The sequence below is a fragment of the Austrofundulus limnaeus genome, unplaced genomic scaffold, assembly GCF_001266775.1.
Source record: "Austrofundulus limnaeus strain Quisiro unplaced genomic scaffold, Austrofundulus_limnaeus-1.0 Scaffold5, whole genome shotgun sequence".
Lineage (NCBI taxonomy): Eukaryota > Metazoa > Chordata > Actinopteri > Cyprinodontiformes > Rivulidae > Austrofundulus > Austrofundulus limnaeus.
Window position 1 is genome coordinate 4,461,789 of NW_013952407.1, and position 23,236 is coordinate 4,485,024.

Consider the following 23,236-nt stretch of genomic DNA (forward strand, 5'->3'; position numbering starts at 1 on the left):
CTCCACAGGTCCAGGTTGGATGAGAATGATGACCTCTGTGACCTTTGACTATCAACTCCTGCATCTGTGGACATTTTTTCAGATGTTTTGATTTTGTAAATAATAAATAACTGTTTCAATTTTGTGCCTTCTTTTTAAAGGATCAAAGCAATCACTGGAGTCAAGAAGCACGAATGTTCAGCTGTTTTTAACAGTTGTTAAATCATATTTATAGGACTCGTGTAACTGATTATAATCGCTGCAGCGTGAATAAATTTATAATCTGCTCCCACGCAAATATTTTTCCACTTTAGTGCTGTTTTCTCTGCTAATTCAAACCACATGCATGTTTCCAGTTCCATAATAAGATTAACAGTTGCTCATTAGTAACACTTAAAGTGATATTATTAGTCTGCTAGCATATGTGGTCACAAGCCAAATAATAGGACAAATCATCATGAAGGGGGAATATGATTATCAAAAGACCAGAATTAAACAGTTGTAGAAATTATTTGCACATTTGAATGTTAAATTAACATTTGTTCATAAAGAACATAAGTAGACAAATGCGTAATTATATGATTAGATCAACACCCAGTTGGGAAACATAAACTTAGATAAGAAGTACCCGGATGTTCATGACTTCCTCTGCGCCCGCCCTCCGCTGTTGTCATGGAAACAAATGTTTGACCCTGGTGTCGAACTGGACTTCTGATCGGTTCGTTTTTCTCCTCAAACTCCAACAACTGCATAAAAATGGTAAATACAGTTTTATAGATACTTTTTAAAAATAATTAGCTAATGTGCTAGCTGGCTAATTAACGGTAGACGGAGACATTTTGAAGTTATGACACGAGAAGCTTCCGGCTAAATTAAGGAGGCGGTGTGTAGCACCCATGGGCTATATGTGTGTGTATATATATATATTAATCCTGCACTGTGTTAAAGTGTTTGTTTTCTCTCCAGCCACCCAAAAAGAAAGACACAAGTAAACAGACTGCAGCTGCAAAGCCTCCCACTCTGATAAATGGCTTCACCAAGGAGGAGATATCCAAGGAGCAGGTTGGAGCTAAATATGCATCATAAAATAAATCACATTTTTATGTAACGAGCTGTCAGTTTCTGTTAAATACAAGCCAGGTTTAAATACTAATGGAAATTTATTAATTAAAATAATCAGAAAAGGTTTTAAAGAAACTGACTTGTTTTTGCAAAGATCCATTTATACAAACTGGACTCACAAACTAACCTCTCTCCAGGGTTCCCACGGGTCCTTGAAATCCTTGAAGGTTTGTGAATTTGAAAAAAAATTATTTCAAGGACCTGGAAAGTTTGTGAAAACAGCCAAAAATTACACTTGTCCTTGAAAGTCCTTGAATGTTTTTGGGGATTGAAATTCTCTATTCACACGACAGATTTTCGTCATCTTTTAAAAAAAAAACAAAAAAAAAAAACACATTGGATAACAATGTACACAATAATGTGTATAACTCAGGGTTATGGTAAACTGACATCGTTGTTTCTGACTCAACAACTTCTATGCTGTTAAGTTTTTCATTGAATTTACTTGATAATAAACGTGTTTATTGGTAACAATCTGCGGTAGCAGTAGGTAATTGCCATTGTGCGTGGTTCTTTAATTTGAGGAAATTGGTACTGGAAAGCCTTTGAAAGGTCCTTGAATTTGATGTTGACCAAGGTGTGGGAACCCTGTCCCTCCCTCCCCTCCCTCCTGAGGCTGTTTGGAACTGGGCATCCCATATTCTGTGGGGTTTATTCTTAAGGTGGATCACGTTCGGTCGCAGGATTCTGTTTGGTTTGAAAAGCTAGTACTGTGTTGTGTTCTCAGATGCTCCTGCAAAGTTACAAAAGCTTCATATAAGTATCAAAAACGTCTTCAACAATCAAGAAACGATGTCCAGTCACTGTGCAAAGACACTGAACATATACCCTGTCCTGGATGAGTATCTGTCTATCATCTGTCACAGATATGCTCTGTCTACAATAAAACTGTATTTCAGATGGAAGAACACATCGTACACCTGCAAGAGGAGCTGGACAGAGAGAGGGAAGAGAGAAGCTACTTCCAGCTGGAGGAGGATATGATCCGCGTCTTCAGGGAAATCACTGAAAGGAAACTAGATGAGGCCAGGGCCAAGCTGAAAAACTTGGAGAGGGCTGCTGAGGAAGATGATGGGTGTCATCGCGTGGAGAATATGGTAAGGTGAACGGATATAAACGCAGGATTTACTGTTAAAGCCTAATAAGGATCACATATTTTTAAGAGCAATTTTCTGCTTGGAAATAGTTGAAAGTTTTAAGTAATCAATTCCAAAAAAACACTACTTCATGAATGTTTTTGATTAGCTTAAATGTGTATCATTGAACATACTTGGAGGCAAAATTATCAATAAACCAACCTTACAATTTTAATAATTTCTTCCTTTCTCACCAGGTGTACAAGCAGAAGATGAAGCACCTGCTGTGTGAGCACCAGAACACAGTGTCTGAGCTGAAAGCAGACCGTTTGGCTGCTGCTGCTGCRCTGCAGAAGGAGCACGAGGAGCTGGAGGACGAACTTTTTAACAAAATGAGAGCTATCACTGTGGACATGCAGAGGCTCGGAAGTGAAAATCAAATCAGGGAGCTTGAACTGGTTTGTCCCACACACCATGTGTTGTTGGTTTTTAATAGTTTGCCTTTAAACTATGTCAGTGGTCCAAATCTGTCACATATGGGTGCTTTTGATCTTGTGATGTTATTTGGGGTGTACGTATTACCTGGGAGATTCCCCATCAATGTTTTAAACCACATGTATCAAACTCAGGGTCCGCAGACCAAATCTGGCCCATTTTATCCAGCCTGTTTGTACCTGTTTTTCTGAATGTTATAAGTTATATTAAATGAAAAAGTTGTTGATGGAGAGCAAGGCATGAAAAATGAATTCTAATGATGTGTCTTTCTAAATTTATCTTTTTAAAATTTTATTTATTTGGTTTGTTTATGTTCTAAATACTATATAAAACATAATTTGGTAATGGTCATTTGTATTTCTTCAATAGATTTTGACGAATTTGGCCCCTAGCTTGAAGATAGTTTTGAGGTTTGGCTCACTAGTGTCACTGAGTTTGACCTCCCTGTCTTAAACAGACAAATATCATATTTTTTTGTTTGAATTAATAAATGTCTTTGATGTCGTTGCATTTACAGGAATAAGAATAGTCACTTTGACTGATTATGTAAACAAAACCACACAATCTATGACATAAAAGCAATAACAGCACACAAAAACAAACCCTGGATATCGGTATGATCCAGGTAATCAACAATGAGCTTCAACAAGATTGTTCACAAACCAGTGAGTGATGAATATTTTGTCATATTTTCAGAGGATCCTCAGTGACTGAATCCATCAGCCATAAAAAGAAAATGCTAAATTAGCCCAATGCTAAGGAAGCGCAAGATCTTCATATCCTTTTTAGCTTGTCCCACAGTTTGTTTTGATGGCAGCAAAAATGCTTGAAGTTCAGATCCTCAAACTAAATGTGACTGATGTTAAAAAAGAAGTGCAACCCTGCCCCTTCAAAATAAAAGATGACCCTGTCTGTTGTTTCCTCAACAGAAACACAAAGAAGAAACGGCAGCAACCAGGGCCAACTTCGACAAGCTTCTCGCAGGTAAACAAGAGTTTAGTCTCTTAACCAAACTTCTCATAATTTTAGAAACTTACTGAGCTGTTGTGAATTTATTTATTTTTTGATTAGAAACTACAGCGAGATGCAAGGAGAAAATGCAGCAGCTGCAAGAAGAACAGGAGACGATAAAGCGAAGTGTGATCAGCACACAGGAGCTGCAGTGGAGCAGCCACATGATGGCTCTGACAGAAGATCACAACCAGTTCTTCAGGGACGCTAAAGCAGTCGTGCTCAACGTGATGCAAAATGCTGAGGCCATCGATCAACTCAACGYATGTGTTCTCATTTCACACACTTTGTTTAGACTGGACTCTTTTAGTTCAAAATAAGCTCTTGTTTTGATCGTTTACTTTTGTATGTAATGTCTTTTAATCTTATATCCAGCCAAAAAGTACTTTTGATCTTGTTTTGAGACTGATAAACTAAGCAAGAGATTAATGTGTTAGATACTGTTTTAATCCTGTTCCTTATTTTAAGAAGTCTTAGCTACCATGTGCAACTGTCTTACTGCACCGGCAGATAGTTTCCCTTAAAGAAGATCCAGACTATAATCTAATATTTTTTTAAACTTAGTTTTAAAAGGCAAATTTTTGTAGTGTGGGTTTAATTTAGGAAAAAACTTGCCTTTACTTTCTGTGTTTTTGTTTTTCTGTGACTCATTTTGTTTACATCCTAGGAAGAAATTGCCGAACTGAAGGTGAAACTGAAGAAGATGAAGCAGGATCAGAGCTCTGTTTTGAAGGAAAACCTTCATCTCACTGAGCTTCTTGCAAAAGTCAGGATGGAAATCGCTGACGTCGAGAAGAAAACCAAACGCGGCTCAGTGGTAAAGGTTAAATCCAAGTTTGGAGTTGTGTTTAAAATATGTGCAAAACCCCCCCCAAAACTCAGATTTTATTTTGTTACATTTCTTAACAGAAAGAGATAAAAATACCCAAAAGAAAAGTCCTGGAAGACTTGAAAACAGACCACGAGGTACTGAAACACCACTTCACCAAGGTAAAAGCTAAAGATCAGAATGTTTATGAAATAAAAGCACATTTTGTGTCAATCTTTGATAAATATTTATGTCTCTCTTCGTGTTTGCAGCTCCAGCTGGAGAGGGACGAGCTGTTCGAGTCTTTTCGTCAGAACACTCAGACAGCGCAGGATGAAACAGATTTGAGGAACAGCTTGTTGGAGAGTAAGCTGCAGACCTGGGTGGACGGTCTGGAGAAGATCCAGGCTCAGCTCCAGTCTGTGCTCACAGCTCCGAACGTGGACCACACCGCCCTGATGGGCATCACAACCAAAGTGAAGGTACTGCTGTAGAGTCACACACTTCGTCTTTATTCTGAAGACAATAACAAAAATATACATATACTGTATATGTTTGTATTTGTAGGAAAATCTTGAGTCCAAGAATTCTACAATCAAGGTCTTAGAGCACAAAAGAAATCTAATTTCTAAGGTTTGTCATTCATTCACTTCTAGAAACAAAACCATGACATGTATTTTACTGCTGACTCTTTTATTTAAATAAAATTATGTGTCTTGTAGGCTCGTAAGAATTTGCTGCTGACTGCTGAACTGAAGCAAATGGCTCCAAGTTCCTACCCTGGATAAGTTCTCCCAACTATCCTGTAAGCAAAAAATAGATCTTGGAGTAAAAATCAACGAGTCAAAAGAACAAAATCACAGCAAATCCTGCTGGTTTTTGCATCAGAAACTCCCATGTTGCTGCGATTTACGTTTGATAAAACATGCATATTCAGTAATAAATTAAGTTTAACCAAACATATTGTTTTGTTTTTCTCAGGGTTCAGAGCTGGAATCACAATCATAACCCCCCACCCCCCACCCCACCCSTATGCTGCCCTCTAGAGGTAGAGAGAGAGAGTGCACTACAACCGAGCGCGGTGACATTAAAAGAAATAAAAAATGTTAAAGGAACAAGGTGAATTTAATTTTTTAAATAACTTTTTTTAATCAAAAGAACCGTTTCTATTGAGAAAATATATCAAAAATGATTTTCAGAGGGGAAAATAAATCTTCCTGAAAAAAAAAGGGTGAAAATTCTGACCCTGAGAACTGGAACAGTACTTCAGTTTATTTTATTCTGCTACCTTAAAACTGYTCTCATTTATACTTGAATGTAGACAAGCTTTTTTCTCTGTCCTTTTCATCACCCCATTCAAACCTGTAATATTTTGTTTTCAAGGCTGAAAAACACGTCAGTTTTTTCAAAACCTTTTTTTTTCAAAAGATTCAGCTTAACAGATTTCTAAAAGCATAAAAAGTCTGATTATCAGCAAAGCACACTTATTTATTCTTTATTTTTTATTTTATAAAATGTGATATGAAGAATGCCACAACACAAAATCTTTCTGGACTTTTAAGCACAGAATAAAGTAACTATAAAAAACATTTCTAAGGTCATAAGTTAGCACTAAAACATGAAGGTCAGTGACGCAATAACAATCTTTATATCTAAGCCTAACGCAATGTTTTATTCAGTTAAGTCAAGTCTAATTTATTTATAAAACACATTAAAAACAACAGGTTACCAAAGTTCTGAACAATAAAAAGCAAAAAAGTTAAAAACAATAAAACAAATAAATGTAAAAATTATCAAAGAAAAAGAAAGAAAGAACAGAACAATAAAAAACAACAAYTAACAATTGGTTAAAAGTCAGTGAGAACAGATGTGTTTTTAAAATAAATTTAAAGGAAATGATGTTGAAATACAGATTGTTCCAAAACCCAAGTTATTTCTAACTGAGGGAACCATAAATGTGTTCAAATTTCACTTCTCAATCACAGCTGCAGTGAAGTAACGGGCTGTAATCTGTAGCTTGGTGCATGTACCTTCCATCCTCTTACTCATAAACACTTTTATTGTGCTCTTGTGATACAGAATCAATTTTATGGCTTTTTCATGTTTTACAAAAACTGACCTTGTTCTTTGCAACAAAAAAACATGTAAATATTTAGTGTTTTTGGAGCCTTGAACTCTTTTTATCACCAGTTTTATGTGAGACAAAAAACAGACCTGATCAGGCAGCAGTTTGAAATGACAAGACAGTTAATATCTTTGAGACTTTGTGAATTTATGGTGGAACATTTGACTTTTTTTCTTCTTTGAAAAGAGGATAAAGGAGCCACACATCACACAAACACAAACGCGTTTGTTCTTCTATCCTCATGGGGACTTTGCATTAACTTCCATTCATTTATTGTCATAGCTTAACCCTGACCCCTGACCCTAAACCTAACCTCACAGGTACATACCTGACCCTAAACCTAACCTAAACTCAATTCACACCTTAGTCCCAACCCTAACTCCTGACCCAACCGTATTTCCCTCAATGGGGACCAGGCTTTTGTCCCCATTGGGTCCTCATCAGGCTGTGTGTACCAGGAAAATGGTCAAAAATCATCCCCACCAGGAAGCAAAAACATGTACACCCACACACAAATTTTTATTTTGAAACACGGTGGGTTAAGAGTCATGTTTTGTCTGCCTCCCAACATCAGGATATCAGTTCATGTCCTGAAGATAAAAGACTGAATGATAAAACCAAAGTTCACAAGTTTATCAAACACAAAAAAATATTAAAAAATCTTTTTTTTTAAGACACTTGACCTCAGAGGGAGGACAGAGCCAAACCGTCTCTTCACCATTTTACGTTTCCATATTTCAACACAAAAACCCCACGATGAAGGTCATTGATCAAACATTCGGCCTGCAGTGGGAACATTACTCACCAGCGCTCTTTGAGGATGTAAACAGCACATTTATCTGTGTGAATTAGTTTGTCTTTAATCTTGACTCAAATGAAGAGCCGACCGCATTTCTTCATTACTCAAATCAAAAATCCTGGCAGCTGCAGAGGTTTTTTTTTTTCTGAGCCCGTTCTTCAAACCATGCCGTTAATATGCAATCAAACAAACTCTAATGACTCGCACCGGTATATAATCACCATTTTAAACACTCCCACCACGTTTAAACGCTCAGATTTGGATTCATTTTCCGTCCTTTTTATCTTTTCTGTTGGAAAACGGGGCTAAAAGTTGGCCTCGGAGCACATATTCCAATCTCAACAGCTATTTTCACCAGCTGATTTCCCCACTGCTTTGACAGAGTTTCCAGCCGAGGGAGGAGGAACGAACGGAGCAGATCTAGTTTCTCATTGACTATTCCCGTGGTGAATTGAGCCCGGCTGCACTGAGTGATTGCTGTTCCCTGTGGCATCAATAATACAGGAGGAAGTTATTGTCCTTGTGCAGGCCACAGTATCGCACAGCTAAAGCAGGCGGGGGGAGGAGGAGTTGGGGTGGATGGGGTGGGGGCGTCCTTTCACTCAGTCCTCTAAAGTTTCAGTGGCTGCAGACAGTGGTCTGACTCCGGGGAGCTCGCTCCTCTGCCCCTGCACAAGGCTTRATTGTATAACTGCCCGACTCAAGGATAAAAGTGTCCAAGCAGCGACAGACCACACAGTCCGCCTGACCTGGCCCCTCTGGTAAGACTACACCCCCACGACAAACCCAGTGTGACAAGATGAGTGAAGAATTAGTCAACGGGACAAACTGGACAGTTGGAGAGCAGCAGAGATATCCTGGGTGTGATGAATATGATCCAGATTTTCACCTTGTGTTAAACAGAGCTGGTGACCTTCCTGTGACGTCTCCATGCGCCAGAACACATCACCAAAAACAGCTAAAAGAAAAAAATATCAAATTTTTATCCAAAAGAAGCAATAATTTGAGCTCAGAGACACTCATACTGCCATAATATAACACAGTGAAAGGATTTTAGAAAATTCAGGCCACAGTGACAAAAACAAAAGGTCTCAAACCATTTAAAAAAACGTCAGTGGTGGGAGGGGTGCAAGAAGAGAGCAAAAGGTAGAGAAAGTCCGAGCCGTAGTGAAATCGAGACCAACTCAGGAGGAGGTCAGCGCCTAGTGTGATGGCAGCAACATGTTTAAGAAGAAACCTGCAGACACTTGAAGACAAAAATGGATCATAACTGCTGGTGAGTTCAGGATGTTTTATTCTGCTGTTAGCTATTTAAAATACAAGGTATTACTTTTTTTTAAAGCATATTATTAAAAGTTGCAGTTTGCAAACCTAATTGTGAACACTGCTGGTGTAAAAGTGGTAAGATGATGTGTAAGCTGGTGTTTCTGCAGTAATATTTTCTGAGTTAAAAYAAGTGAAACAGCAGCRTGCGTGCTTTTTACTGTTTGCATGTTCGACAGGTTTAAAAGCCTGAAGGTGAAGATGTGACGGCTGTTTGCACGCTGGCATGAGATGACCATGCTGAAGAAAGGGTCAGGAATGGCCTCTCTTAACCTGACAGGCGTCATCATTTGTTTGGTTTTACTCAGACAAGGAGCATCTGAGAGGACAGGTGAGGTCTCTGCATGAACGTGGCTCTAAATGCAACGTTAGGAAGCTCATGCTTCTTTCCAGCTCAGTCTTTCATGCTTTTTGTTTCAGGAAGTGATAAAGTGGACCAGAGAGATGCTACCTTAAAAGAGATCCTTTCAAGATGGAGTAAAGATGCCGGTTTGAGTTCTCACCAACCCCCACCGGGAACAAAGAAGGACCAGTCGACCACTTCTTGGATGAGGAATATCATTGGGAGCCTAAAAACCCTTTTCCCCAACAAGAACTTGCCTTCGTTAAACAAGCAGATAAACAGACATCGTCTCTCTGGGTTCCTCTACAACATCTCTCTGTACCTCCAGGAGATGGGGGCTGAGCTGGAGGAGGTGCCCCCGGAGCCGGACGAGGAGCAGCTGTGGGAAAAGGTGCTGCATTTTTTTCTGCAGTCTGAGGGGAACGCTGCGCTGAACCAGTGGAACGGCCGCGTCCCGCCCCGACCCAGTGTCAAAGTGCAGGACTGGTTTTTGTCCCTGAGGGGCAGCCCACACTGGGACTGGTTTCTGGGCCTCCTGCAGACTCTCCTCACTCTGTCAGAGCGCCAGCCCCACAAACCCYTCCTGACTTTCTTATCTCAGAACTGGAGGACYGTGAGCGCCGTGCTGGAAGCTACACTTCAGGCTGTAATCAGTGGGACATACGGTCAGGCCAGTGCAGGCCTGCAGGGCTTCATCTGCGCTCTGAAGGGCCGTAATGATTGCGCCTTCAGTGTCAGCTGGCTCCAGCAGCTGCTRCAGTTTCTGGAAACGCGTAACTGGAAGCCAGTGGTCAGTTTACACCCAGCAAGCGAAGCTGCTGGACACACTAAAGGCTCGTTTGGACGTTTCAGGCCTTTCAGCATGCCTCCTGAAGCCATGAGACAGGAAGTGTCGCCTGCCAACGCATCTGCAGAAGACATGACGGCCTCGGAGGACGAGCCAGGCTTCATGCAAACCTTCCTGCTGCAGGCTTTGTCCCGCTCAGGTGGGGGAGAGCGTGAGGCCAGTTTGCCTCAGAGGAACTTAGCTCTTGTTCAGAGTTTGGACGGGCTGAGGCGCGGCGTTCTGCACAGGGTGGGCAGCTCCGTCTACGGCAGCCTGAGGGACAAAGTGTCCCAAGTCACAGTGGCTCTGCTCGATGACGTCAGCAACCTGGTGGACGGGCCGCTGCCCAACACTCGAGGTCGCTGCTCAGTCGGTGAGTCTGAGGGGAAGAGAGGACGAGTGAAAAAATCCAGACAGAGCTCTGATGGGTTAAAAAACATCACTGAATAATACTAGAGTGAGCCCCACCCATCCTGTCCACTGTTGACATCTGTGACAACAGAGGAGCAAAAACGGTGACCAAGCAGGGCGCTGGCTCACAGCCGACACATATGATTAACAGCAAGCCCAACTGGATGTGTGTCACAAACGTTTAATATTTTAACAATAAATTAATATTATGGTTAATTCTGTTAATTTCTTTCAACAACCACGTAAAACAGCTAAATATATACAAGAAAAATCTTATTTATAAGTAACGATTATCTGAAGCAGACCTGAAATCAGTCAATAACGTTTTAGCTAGCTGCAGACTTATGACTTCAACTAATAAAAGATATTTATTATTTCTTATTGTCATAAATAAATAATAAATATTTGCAAGTCGCTGTGATGGACTTGCAACCTGTCCAGGGTGTGCCCCGCCCCTCGCACAGTGACTGCTGGATATGGGCACCAATAACTCCCAGTGACCCTGAAAGGAAGAAGCAGGTATAGATAATGGATGGATGGATTCACCAGTCGACACTTAGAAAATGTTCTCTGCAAACCCACCATATTTCAGGATTAAACTTGTCTCTACTGATGTTAGCTCTTCACAACAGGTCCGGTTTGTTCCATGGAAACTCAAAATTAGTCAAATACATAATATTATTTTACAAAACCAGCTTGTAATATTTAATAATTTGTGCTAAATTGTAGCTTTATTCAGCTGAGTGCAACACTTTATTGCAATATATGCTACAAGAGCTAATATCTGTTCACCAAGTCAATAATTAATAATGATTACATCGGCTTTATAGCTTTTTTTATTTTAAACTATTAAATTATTAGCTTCAGTTCTGGTTAGATCGCATCCAGATCAAGGAAAATAAGATCAAATCTGCTTGTGAAATGAGACGTTTTCCTGTTTCTCTTCCGATGGTACATTCATAACATATGCAGCTTTCTAGCATTTTATAATATGATAATTATAAAAATTTCAATAATATTATTATCAAAAGTTTTTATGAGTTTTACTTCATCAGTCCTTTTTTTATTTGCTGTGTTGACAACATGTACAGTAAACCAGACACTTGCCTGTTCCACAGTAGATCACACAGTCACCGGGCCAAGACTCACTCTAGTTGTTATCTGTACCTCTATGGTTAAWACCTAAAGACATTCATGCAGAAAATCTAATAACTGATGAAGATAATTCAGAAAAATCACTATCTGGATTGTGTTCAGACACCAAAACAAACAAATCAGTCATTGTTTTCAGGTTATTTTTTATATTATAATCCTGATTAAGAGTTTCATCAGTCTGACTTCCACCTGAGAGAACATGACACTGACTGACACTGCTTTAAAATCTTTATAATCATTCTGAGCCGTGAAAGCTTCTGTTGTTTGCTCAGTTAATCCTTTTATCCTCTCGTTGATGTCAGTAACTTTATATCTCGGCTACTGTTAGCCGAGCTGCTCTGTTATATCACCAATAGTTCTGCGCTGCAGGAGTCTTCAGCTGTTGTTTCCACGACTCATTCAGTTCTGATTTTAAATTGATGTTTTCTTTCTGTTTTTGTCTCTTTAAAGGTGACTTGAGACATTTGATCTTATGGTAAGATTTCATTGCTGTGTTTGAGTCTGACAGCAGATTATGAGTTACACAGATTTATGTTTGAGACGTGTTTTTCTTGTTCTGGCCTTTCCAGGGGGATAAGACATAATGTGATGTGGAACGCTCAGGCTTTGGGCTCTAAGGGTCTCCCAGGTTCACTCCCATTTCTGTCCTGCCCCTCCAAACAAGGACCACCAGCTCAGCCGTCCTCAAAAAACCTTCAGGACACCAAAGGCTTCAAACCAAAGCGAATCTTCGACGACTCGGCCGCACCTCACGGCCAGGACAGCAGGCAGAGAGAGCTGGAGTTCTCCACCTCTGCAGAAATCCTGGAGGCGGCGTGTAACGAGTCCATCCCAGGTTTGACCGGCGTTTCTAACTTCACCGTGTTCCTCTACTGTAAACTGTTTGAAGGCGAAAACGGGTCAGTTGATCCCGCTGTGACTCATCTGGGGCTGGACCTGCATGCTACGTGCTCTGATGCAGAATGGTACCTGTCCGCTGCCGAGGAGGACTTCTTCTGGGTCCATGTCTGCAGCGAGTACTTCGCCCACGAGTTCAACAACACCGTGTGTGCCAAYTCGTCCTTCTGGCTGCAGAGAGTGCAGCAGGTAAAGCAGTGATTTTTTCATAAGTGAGTGTTTGAACGTTTCATTTCAGGGCCGATGTTGTGCTTTTATTTTTAAATTCAAACTCCTGTTTGGCTGTTTTCAGGCTGCGGCGCTGAAGGATTATCACTTTTTTAACCAGACAAGCCTTGACAGTCTGTGTGTGCAGCTTTCAGATGAAGTGTCAGCGAGTCCAGGACTCAGTGAGATCTGTGTGTCCCAGCTGGGCAGCAGGTCCCTCAGTGCTGAAACCTTCAGAGACTGCTTCCTGCCCAACCACTCAGTCCTGGTCTCAGGTCTGTGTGACMCACAGCAGTCCCTATCAGAGGGAAGCTGGGCAGCAGCCTACTGCTCTAAGATGCACAACGTCACCTCTGAGGACTCCTTCAGGGAGACTTGTGAGTACAGGGAGTGGACTGTGCAGCATTTCACCAACTCCACCCTCCTGCGGCTGTGCATACAGACGCAGGGACTGAGGGAGTACATCTGTCTGAACGCTACTCTCTACCACCAGCTGGTGAGGTCAAAGCCTCAGCTGGAAGACGTCTGCGCAGACCTCCAAGCAGAGCAGGAAAGCAGAAAGTGCTTCCTGCAGCGGTTCTTCGACATGCTCCCAGCGCGGTACGAGTTTGACACGTCTCAGCTGTGCGTGGAGCCGGCCCCGCTGCTGGCGGACCTCCTGCACAAGCTGAGCGTGTGCGAGATGGAAGGAGGGGAGCAAGAGGGGTTTGTAGCGGCGCTGGGGTACCTGCTGCGTGTGCTGGACGTGGTGGTGGGGCTCTCCTCCGGGCTGGATGAAGGGGAACGAGAGGCGAGGCAGGGTCTGGGTCAGGCCATCCTGCTCTCCAGTCTGCTCGACAACACATCCTGGACCGCTCTGCGGCCCGAGGCCTCGACGAGCGTCCTGCACACTGTGGGGGTCTTCCTGCGCAGGGAGCAGAACGCCACTCTGAAAGAGGACCTGCTGAGCTGCTTCAGCGTAAGACAGAGCAGTGACACGTTCTCCTCACCTGCTTTGGATGCTATCATCCATTAAATGGACGTTATTAGCCGTTATCAGTCCCATAGAATGACTTCAGACTGTCTCAACTGTGCTGCCTAGTGGGTTCCCCTGTCCCATAGAATGGCTTCAGATTGTCAGCTGGTTAATATGAGGCATAAAAACACTAAGGTTAATTTTAGAGAAAATGGCATGGGCTACGATAAAGTAGATTGTTGCATTCCAGTGTATGTGGCACTGGTAACCCACTAGGGGGCACTGTCGGGACAGTCTGAAGCCATTCTATGGGACTGATAAGGCTAATGACRTCCATTTAATGGATGATAACATCTGAACCGGTTGAACCAAGCGATGAGTGAATGACTCGTTTCTGATGTGACTTTTTTCAGCCCATCCTGTGGGACCTCATTCAGCAGAACGATAACTCATCCACTCTCAGGGTTCTGCTGCAGGTACTGGCCTCTGCAGTTATATTTTGTACTTTTTGCAGAATAATCACCTAACTGAACATTTTCTTTGAATCACCGCATAACTAGGAGTACTTCCAGATGCCCAGAGACAGCATTCGCTCTCTGGTGATGTCTGCTGAAAAAGATGCTGTGAAGAGATTCATCTCCCACATGCACCAAAGCTGGGACCAGCTTCAAGTTGAAACCAGCCAGGTTTGCTTTTAAAATTGCCCTTTTCTTCAATTACAAAAAAAATTAAAGAAAATATCCTAATATTTTAGAAATTTGGCATCATTCATATGATTTTTACCCAGTTTGTCACAATACCTTTTTCTACATTTGGTGCGGTCCAAGTGAAACAGGAAGTGATGTCAAAAGGGAACTCTTTAAAAAAAAGGTAACTTCCTGGTCTTTATAAATCTGACTCTTCTTTATCTGATAATGACTCAAAATAATTTAGAGAAACATCTGATTCTTTGCAGTCTGTTGTTAGCTGTTGTAACAACTCATTCAGGCATTCCCCTTTGACATCACTTCCTGTTTCTGCTCATGCAAATATCTCGACAACTGTTCATTTCAGTGTCGTGAATTTCTGTTTGCAGTTCATCATGAATGTTATCTTTCCAAATATACACTCAAATTTATCACTTTAATTTAATGTCACAGGCACTTTAAAACTGTACCTAAGATAAGATATACTCCATTTTGCTATTTTATGTTGTTTAATTAAAACAGCAGCAGGATTTGTAACATGGTTTTCATTATAAGCAGGTGATTTGATTGCAAAGCTACCTAAGTTGTATGATGGCTGCCCATGATTAATGAGAGAAAAACTGGATGCCTTTCTTCTTAAGATCCTGTTTTGTTTTCTTCATCAGGCTTCTCAACAAGAGCTACAGGCCATGGAGACCATGACGGCTGCTTTCATCCATAAGTTCCCCCGAGTGACCCCGGAGCTCTTTGTTGACCTCTCTCAGTTCATCCCTTTCATGTCTGTTTCTGACATCATGAGCTTCCCGGCCTCCTTGATCGTCAACGACAGCGTGTGAGTTCCTGACGGAGCAGATCATGCAGTATTTATCTTAAATCGCCTCTTCTCCTGATGTCTGTTTCTGCGTTGCTCCTCAGGCTGACGGCCATTCGTGACCACAGCTCAGAGATGAAGCAGCTGCAGAAAAAGGCTTTTGTGAAGCGGCTGCTGCAGTCCAGCGCGGTGGGAGATGTCCCCACGTGGCCACCGTACTTCCTCAGTTCTGTCCTCCCGCTCCTGCCGTACCTGCCTGTCAGTCACTTCCGTCAGCTGACGTCACAACAGGTCAGAGAGCATTTGGCTCAAGTTGTTTTAAACTCACAGGCATGAGCTGGTGATAAACAACAGAAATGAATCATCTCTCTGTTTTGATTGTGTTTTTTGATGCTTGTTTTCGGGTTTGAATGCAGCTGTGGTTTATTGACACAAAATGTAAGAAAATGTGTGTTTGGTATATTATTTTCTTTGTTTGTTGTAACAATACTTCTTGGCAACAAATCTTTCTTTTAAATTCTTTTCACATTTAAATCATTCAGTTGGGGTCTGTCAATATCAATTTATATAGCACATAAAAACAACAAGCGCTGACCAAAGTGCTTCGCAATTCAGCCAAATTAATGAAATAACAAAGCAACACAAAATAAATAAATAAAAATAAGATCAGTATAAGATAGAGAATTAGGACATAGGAAACATTGGCTTTAAAAGAATCTCAAACTCTACCAGAGTGAAAGACCAGGGAGTAAAAATGAGTTTTAAGCAGAGATTTAAACGTCTCAACAGTCTCAGCAGTCCAAATGCTGAGAGGTAAACTATTCCAAAGGTTTGGGGCAGAAACTGTAAAGGCCCGATCACCTCTAAACTTTAGTCTAGATCTAGGAACATCTAAGAGAAACTGATTGGATGACCGAAGTGCTCTAACTGAAGTGTGGATGTTAATGAGATCATACAAGTAGGATGGGGCCAGACCTTTTAAAGCTTTAAAAGTAAGCAATAAAATCTTTAAATTTCTCCTAAAATGAACAGGAAGCCAATGGAGAGAAGCCAGAACCGGGGGTATGTGTTCATGTTTTTTAGTTCCTGTTAAAAGACGAGCTGCTGCGTTCCGGACAACTTGTAATGGATGCAGAGAAGATTTATTTAAACCAACATACAAAGAATTACAATAATCTAAACAAGATGTAATGAGAGCATGAATCACTTTTTCAAGGTCTTTTTTTGGGAGGCATGGCTTCACATTAGCAATAAGTCTTAGTTGGAAAAAACTCGATTTAACCACTGAGTTTATCTGCCTGTCCAAAAGAATGCATTATCAAAAATGAAACCCAAATTTCTGACAGCAGAGCAGCTGGATGAAGCCAAAGGACCAAGATTGTCAGGAGAAATGTCTTTACCAAAGCTGATGACTTCTGTCATACTTTCATTTAGATTCAAGAAATTCAGTGTAGCATCAGACTCTGTATAAAGTGGAACTGTCTTGCCTGAATTCCTCCTTATTGTAGCTCCACAAGCCCCTCTTTCACCCCTTGTCTAAGGTGTGTCTCAGATCAACTTGTTTTGAGGCTGTCTCTTGAATCCAAATGAGGTGCTTCAACACTCATCCCCCATTCAGCTTCTAGACTCGTTCATTCTAGTCTGATTGAGGGTTTTACGTCTATCTTGTAGCACAAATAACAGACGTTCCAACAGTATAAGGTTTATTGCCAAGAAGCATTAAACACAACTTTATTTATTTTCTGTACTAAGTTTAGTTTCCTGTAGTTTTCTTGAAACATTTCTCTTTGTTAAATTAAAGGAAGTTTGGTTTTTGTTTGTCTGGACATTTCTCATCCTCAGCTTGCTCCTCTGGTGGAGTTGCTAGGCAACAGCAGCCTGGATGGTGTGAGGGGGCGCCATGTGCTTCGGACGCTTTTCAGCAAGAGAAAGAATCTGACGGCTGAYGACCTGCTGAGGTGGGGCAGACATGTTTTTGTGACGGCACTGGTCAATTTGCAGCACCTGGAGCACTACTAATCATAACCAGCAGGAGGATTCTGAAGTTTCTCTTCTGTCCATCTAATCATTTGGTTGTTCCTGTGTTGCAGTTTAATATTTCTACTTTTAGCAGCATCAAACACATGTTTTTGATGTTATTGTAATTGGATGAATGAATAAAGGGATAAAGAGTAAGCTCATTTGCAGATTAGGAGTTCTTGCGTGCTACATGGATCCAGCAGACTTGGGTTTATATCTCCAGGACTCAGCTGTGTCCTCTGCTCTGTGGCAGCAGCTGTCTCGGTGTATGTCCAAGGGCCTCATCGATGCTAATGGCAGGGTGAGAGGCACAAAATGCACAATCTGCCTTCTCGGGTTTGAGCTTGTTTCTGCCTGACTGGCTGTTTAACTGTGTTTCACGGACTCTGCAGCTGTCGTCCTGGCTGATCCCAGCAGCGTCAGCCGAGCTGAACCTCAGCAGCACGACGTCTTCAGACCTGTCTGATCTCACCGGTCTGCTGCCTCAGTTAGGAGCCTCCTTCCTGCTGCCTCTACCTTCACAAGAGCTGCAGGAAGTCCTGTCTCTGCCAGGACTTCACACATATTCACCAGCTCAGGTCAGCAGGGAGGGAGGTTTTCTTCACACAACTGGTTTCACATCATTTTCCTTCTCTTTTGTGCCATTTTCTTTTTTTTCTTTTAGCTCAACTGTTTTATGGTAAGGAGCTGTATTGTTAGAAAAAAAAAAGTCTAAACTGTCAATGTGAAGCCACGACGCATCTTCTAGTCATTAAATTGTGCGAATTGTTCTTTAAATGTGAAGTCCTGCTAAGTTTGGCCACGTAATTATTTTTCTTTATGCTCCCTTCAGGCGTTTCAGATTTTATCCAGGCTCACAAAGGACGCCAACGTAAGGAGACCTTTCCGGAGCATTTGCACTGAATTCCGTGCGTTTGCGGCGTCATCACTGCGTTTCTCTCCTCCCCCCACAGCTCTCCGTGGAAAGCCTGTGCCGCCTGAAGCCCCTACACTCCGCTCTGTTTCCTGCTCTGCTCACAGACCTCCGCTGGTCTGACATCAGTGATGAAGCCCGCTGTCCCTGCTGGAGAGAGATGCTAACCGAGCTGAAGCCCAGCCACAGAGCCATGCTGTACRGTGCAATGCAGGAGGTGACAGTGCTCAAATTCTTTATTAAAATCATCACTTCTCCCTTTAATCCTAAGAACAAGTGTTTTATTTGAATTAGCTGCAGCCCAKTCTGGTTTAAGCAGATGTGCAGGTGCTTAAAACTTGTCTTAGACAAATCTGTCAAATCTGGGAACATATATGCCTTWAATTTCCTATTTTCTGTTTTGTTGCTTGTTGACAGGCTCTGCATAGAGACTCAAAGAACATCACTCAACAGGCAAACTGTCTGTTTCCTTTTGTTCCCCTGAGAAAGCTGATACCGTACCTGAGTGGTGAAACCGTTTGGAGAGGCATCAGCTCATACAGAGACGTGCTCTGGTCGCCTCAGCAGGTGCACAGTTTTCTATAATCTCCTGTCTTGTGTGCAGCCTAACATTTCAGAYATGACAGCAGTAGACCCCCCAGTTCTTTCACTAAATGTTAGCAGCTTCAGGTTTTTTACTCTCATTAATCTSCAAATCATTGGATATGCTTCAGATGAGCCTTTCAGGGTATTAATCCTCCATTCACATCAGCTGCCATCAAGCTAATTACTCTGGATGTTGTACAATGGCGGGCAGGAGTATAGCATCAATTAATAATGGCTGTCCTTAAAGGRATTTTTATCACAGCCAGGAGTGTATGAAGCTGCTTTCAACACCTGTTTTCATCCTAACGAGACCTGAATTAAATCAATAAAGATTGATCCTTTCGCTTACACAGAAATATGCACTGTCGATGAATATTATCACATAAATTATTCTGTTTGGAAGAACAACTAAATGTTTCCACGTGGGCTATCAGTTTCTCAGTTAAGAGATTTTGAGTTCAACCCGAAGTCATTTCTGCTTCATTAATTCGGAGCATAATATAAATCTCATTTTGATGCATTTATCGTTTAACTGCAATTGATTTAACGTCCAACAAAACTTCTTTTTAACAGCTCAGACTCAGCGAAAGCAGCTGATCTCAGAGCGATCTGTTTATTGGATTGTTCAGCTCAGTCAGTTGCTTGATATTTGTTTTGATATCAACAGCTGAGATTCCTTTTGGCGCTTTTTTGTTTTTTATTTAAACAGGTGATCCCACTGAGACATGATATGTTTCAAAGAAACATTTAAGGAAAACAGACTTCCTACAGTTTATAATGATCAAAACAATGCAAATAAAACAAATCTTCTTTTAGCTCTGTCACCCCAACCCTCTGCATAAACCTCCTCTGTAGTCTCCCTCTTGTCCTCCTCAATGCCATTTCCATATTATTCAACATCATTTGCCCAATATTCAGTTATTTTTATTCAAACAGCACCAAGATGAACGTCTTCTCAGGGCTCTGTACAAAAATAATCTAAGAGGCCAGCAGCTTGCATTGAATCACTAGTTTCAGTCTCCTTCCTGAGCAGCACACTGGTGACAGTGGGAAGGAAAAACTCTCTTTTAACAGGAAGAAACCTCCAGCAGAACCAGGTTCAGGATGAACGCAGAATGACTGGTCCAGGTGTTTTTCTGTGGTCAGTTTGTCCTCCAGCAGTTTAAACCTATAAGTAAGGAATAACCTAAATCTGACGATATTAAAAGGATTTATCAAAAACGAAAGTCTTAAAAAGAGACAGAGTGTCAGCCTCATGGACAGAAACTGGAAGCTGGTTCCACTGGTCCAAACCATCTCCATCTCACCTCTGCAAACATCTCAGCCGGAATCTTTGATCAAAATGTTGACTCATGTTGTCTTTTTTTCCTGCAGGCTCAGTTTTTGTTCAGGAAGATCCTTGAGTTTAAAAACATTACCGTGAAGAACCTGAGGTATATACCTGCTGTTTGTGTTTTAATTTTCTTGCATCTTAAACAATAGAAAGGATCAAATTGACGTTATTTTTTAAAATTAATAATGTCCTCTTCTTTTGTAGAGATCTGGGCAACATTGCCGGTGGGATGAGTTGTGATTTTTTCAGGTTTTGGATCAATGACACAGATTCGACAGGTTTGCTTCAGTTTGTCAGTGAACTTGCTGCCAGCTCCAGACCTGCTCTGGTGAGAAACAGTTGTTTTTGTCACAACCAATGTTGCCAGGTCCGTTTATTATAAGCGACTTTGGGCTTCTTTTTTTTTCTGAAGTTGCTTGTAAATTCCGTGAGTCGCGGGTTGAGGTTTTTTTGGGCTTATTTTTGAAGGTGAGTTGCTTATTTTGGGTTTGTCTGTTGAATGACATGCTTAACTCCGCTCCTGTTGAAGCAGAACACAAGGAGCAGTGGGTTTGTCCCTCCCATTCCCCTGTTTCCTGGTTGTTGCTCCCACCTGAGTTGAGTYGGCACACTTCAAACACACACACCAGAGCCCAGAGTGACGGGGAAACAAGCAGGGGTGAGGCAGTGCGGTCCGGTCCGGTCCGGTTCAGAACTTATGACAGGAGACTTTATTCAGCACACATGCGTGTCTACTTCTAAAACACAGTGGGGATTGGTGCGCTCGATTTAATCAACTGGGACATTTTACACAAGTGGTGCACAGACAAAAAATAAATAAATAAAATACGMTGCTTACATTGGAATACAAGTACAGTACAGGAAAATATTGATAAGTTTTAATTTGTTTGGAATTTGCTGATTAAATTGCATGAATTGAGAGAGAGAGAACAATTTGAGCCAGAGCCAATWTTTTAATATCAGCAAAAATTACTTCTTTACCTCTGGATATAAGTGACAAAACAGAGTGAGAATCAGTTGCAGTAAGTCAGGAAAATATGGGGAAAAATATAATAAAAAGTGAGGAAATAAGAGCGCAAAGATTTTTGGGAGTTTTTGCTGACTGAACTGTCATTTTGCTGCAAAATGCACTTTTCTTATGACCAGAGTTTAAAAGTATGTCATTAAAATAATTGAAATAATTCAAACCATTAAAGTTGTTCATTTTTTATGGTAATATTTATCATAATTTTTCTGTTGCTTATGTATAATGCATTAATAAATGAATATGTTTTTACAGTACTGTTATAATTTACCTCTGTTTTACACAATGTGGGGGTTTGCCAGTTGGGCTTATTTTGGGTTTGTTTTCACAGAGCTGGTTGCTTGTTTCTGTTGTGAGATCTGGCAACACTGGTCACAACCTTTCGTATAATAAAAGCTAATGTCACACGTACGCTTTTATTTTGAAAAATAACCATTTCAACCTGTGTTACCAGAGAAAATGCATCATGGAGGAACTGAGGAATCGACCTGAACTCGACCTCAGCCTTTTAAATTCTGGGTTTGCTGCAACTTTACCGTAAGAATCTCTTCATCGAATGTGTAATCACCGTAAAAGAAATGTCCAATCTTCTTTATCAAAGACTTCATTTATAAACTGGTCCTTCTTTTGCAGAGTGACGATGATAGAGAGCCTCTCCAACACGTCTGTCGGAGCCATTCTGAGCCACATTCAGTCACACTTTGTCGATTTCCTGCAGCTGCCTCATTATAAACAGACAAATTTAGCTGAGAAGGCCATGGCCCGACTGGTAAAGCAGACATTAAAATACAATGACTGCATTTAAATGGTGCACAGAAAGACATAAATTTAACTTCTGTCTGAAAATGTTACAAATCTATAATAATTTGGAGCAAAGCTGCACATCAGACATGCTTTTATTTGTTAAAGGACAGAAAGAAAGAACTACCTTTGTAAGTTCAAGTCAGATAAAAAGAACAGGGAAGCTCGTGTCATAGAGCAGCTTTTTCACATAGGTGAGATAATAAAAGGTAATTTTTGTATCCGTGGTTCTGCAGGGCTCTTCTCTGTCTGAGGGGACGATTGACGGCACTCTCCTGGATGTCCTTGGAGCTCTGTTGCCTTTTTTGGACAGAGACAGCCTGGCTCTCGTGGATAGAGGAGCTCTGGCTCTGCGGCTCGAGGACATGAGGGGTTTCTGCCTTCCGAAAGAGGCTCTCAAAGATATTAGTGCCGTTCTGACTCAGAAAGACCTGTTTGGGTAAAGTAATGTACCTGCAACAGATTTCTTTAAAAGAAAATGGATGCACATGCAGTATGAAAATACCTAAAGCATTAAAAACTGATCCATAAGCAGATTTAAGTTGTGTTAAAATAGATTACATTTAGAATTTTTTAAATGGTGATTTGCTTAATGTTGATAATATGATTTTCATGAGTGCTATAAAATGTTTCAGAATACATGTTACAAACATTAGGAGTCTGCAGCATCTCCTCTGCAGCTTCTTCTTGTCCATCTCGTATCATTTTTATGCAGCTCTGTGCCGTTCTTCACCTCCAAGGGGCTAGACTTTCCTGTAGTCTTTCAAAGTGGTGCTGATCGATATTTCTCCAGGCTTTCTGAAGTCTTTGAAAGTTTTTTTCCTCGGGACTTTTCCCACTCATCTTTCAGTCCCAGACTGGACCATTTTCAAAGGAGTAATTTTGTTTTTTTTTTAGTCAGCTTGAATTCTTTGGACCTAAAAGACTTCAAAACACAAGRGATGAACCAGTTCTGTGTCAACATGCTGCTTAGCAATCGGATCTTTAGGTAGTTTGTTGTTAGCAGATACAAAGACACAACTTTTTAATATTTATAGTTAAATTTGTAAAACATCTCATGACAGACATGAAATAGTATTTTAGCCCTAACAAAATGATTCTGAAAAAATACTATTAGCTGAAAATCTTATCATGTGAAGAATGATGCCTCTTTCAGGTCTTTAAGTGGTTCTTTTTTTAAACGTAACCTTCACACACTAATTATCTGCTGACTCTTCTGTAATTAGCTAATTATTTTAAACATATAATGACAAAATACTCAGAAGTAGACAAATGGAAAAAAAAGAATGAAAAGAAGCCAAAGTCCAAAGAAAAACTGCAAGGCATTCATGGAGCCTTTTAATGAAGAACATTATAACAAAACTAATTGGGATGATCTATATTTCTTCTGTATGTTTTTTTGGCAACTAAAAATGCATTCCACAAGTTTTGTGCTATTTCAACATTTGATATATCGAGTGCTATGACTTTTGGCATTTAAGCCATGTCCGTTTTCAGTTATTTAGCTTTTTCTGCCATTTGTTCTCATTGCA

General features: G+C 40.9%; 2 protein-coding genes across 5 annotated transcripts in view; both read left to right on the forward strand.

The window, feature by feature from the left end:
- The first annotated feature begins 650 nt into the window (after positions 1-650).
- On the forward strand, positions 651-5,450 carry LOC106532180 (growth arrest-specific protein 8). Its single transcript, XM_014028202.1, has 11 exons — positions 651-738; positions 946-1,041; positions 2,001-2,198; positions 2,435-2,635; positions 3,602-3,656; positions 3,744-3,947; positions 4,352-4,500; positions 4,593-4,673; positions 4,764-4,973; positions 5,059-5,124; positions 5,214-5,450. Exons 1-11 carry the CDS (start codon positions 736-738, stop codon positions 5,277-5,279), a joined length of 1,329 nt encoding a protein of 442 aa, XP_013883656.1. The 5' UTR covers positions 651-735; the 3' UTR covers positions 5,280-5,450.
- A 2,588-nt stretch (positions 5,451-8,038) lies between these two features.
- LOC106532055 (stereocilin) overlaps positions 8,039-23,236 on the forward strand; it is a 21,895-nt gene continuing 6,697 nt past the window's right edge. The window contains exons 1-21 of one of the 4 annotated variants that reach the window (XM_014028066.1): positions 8,039-8,691; positions 8,918-9,069; positions 9,159-10,280; positions 11,924-11,948; positions 12,043-12,559; positions 12,663-13,535; positions 13,946-14,008; positions 14,093-14,218; positions 14,884-15,050; positions 15,134-15,320; positions 16,872-16,987; positions 17,217-17,349; positions 17,441-17,626; positions 17,881-17,919; positions 18,002-18,178; positions 18,379-18,528; positions 19,921-19,979; positions 20,084-20,207; positions 21,358-21,440; positions 21,537-21,672; positions 21,941-22,143. In XM_014028066.1, coding sequence (XP_013883520.1) covers positions 8,970-9,069; positions 9,159-10,280; positions 11,924-11,948; positions 12,043-12,559; positions 12,663-13,535; positions 13,946-14,008; positions 14,093-14,218; positions 14,884-15,050; positions 15,134-15,320; positions 16,872-16,987; positions 17,217-17,349; positions 17,441-17,626; positions 17,881-17,919; positions 18,002-18,178; positions 18,379-18,528; positions 19,921-19,979; positions 20,084-20,207; positions 21,358-21,440; positions 21,537-21,672; positions 21,941-22,143 — 4,586 coding nt within the window. In that variant the 5' untranslated portion in view covers positions 8,039-8,691; positions 8,918-8,969. Of the gene's footprint in view, positions 9,070-9,158; positions 10,281-11,923; positions 11,949-12,042; positions 12,560-12,662; positions 13,536-13,945; positions 14,009-14,092; positions 14,219-14,883; positions 15,051-15,133; positions 15,321-16,871; positions 16,988-17,216; positions 17,350-17,440; positions 17,627-17,880; positions 17,920-18,001; positions 18,179-18,378; positions 18,529-19,920; positions 19,980-20,083; positions 20,208-21,357; positions 21,441-21,536; positions 21,673-21,940; positions 22,144-23,236 lie in introns of all 4 variants that reach the window. The other 3 variants (XM_014028058.1, XM_014028042.1, XM_014028051.1) reach the window with 3 other exon arrangements.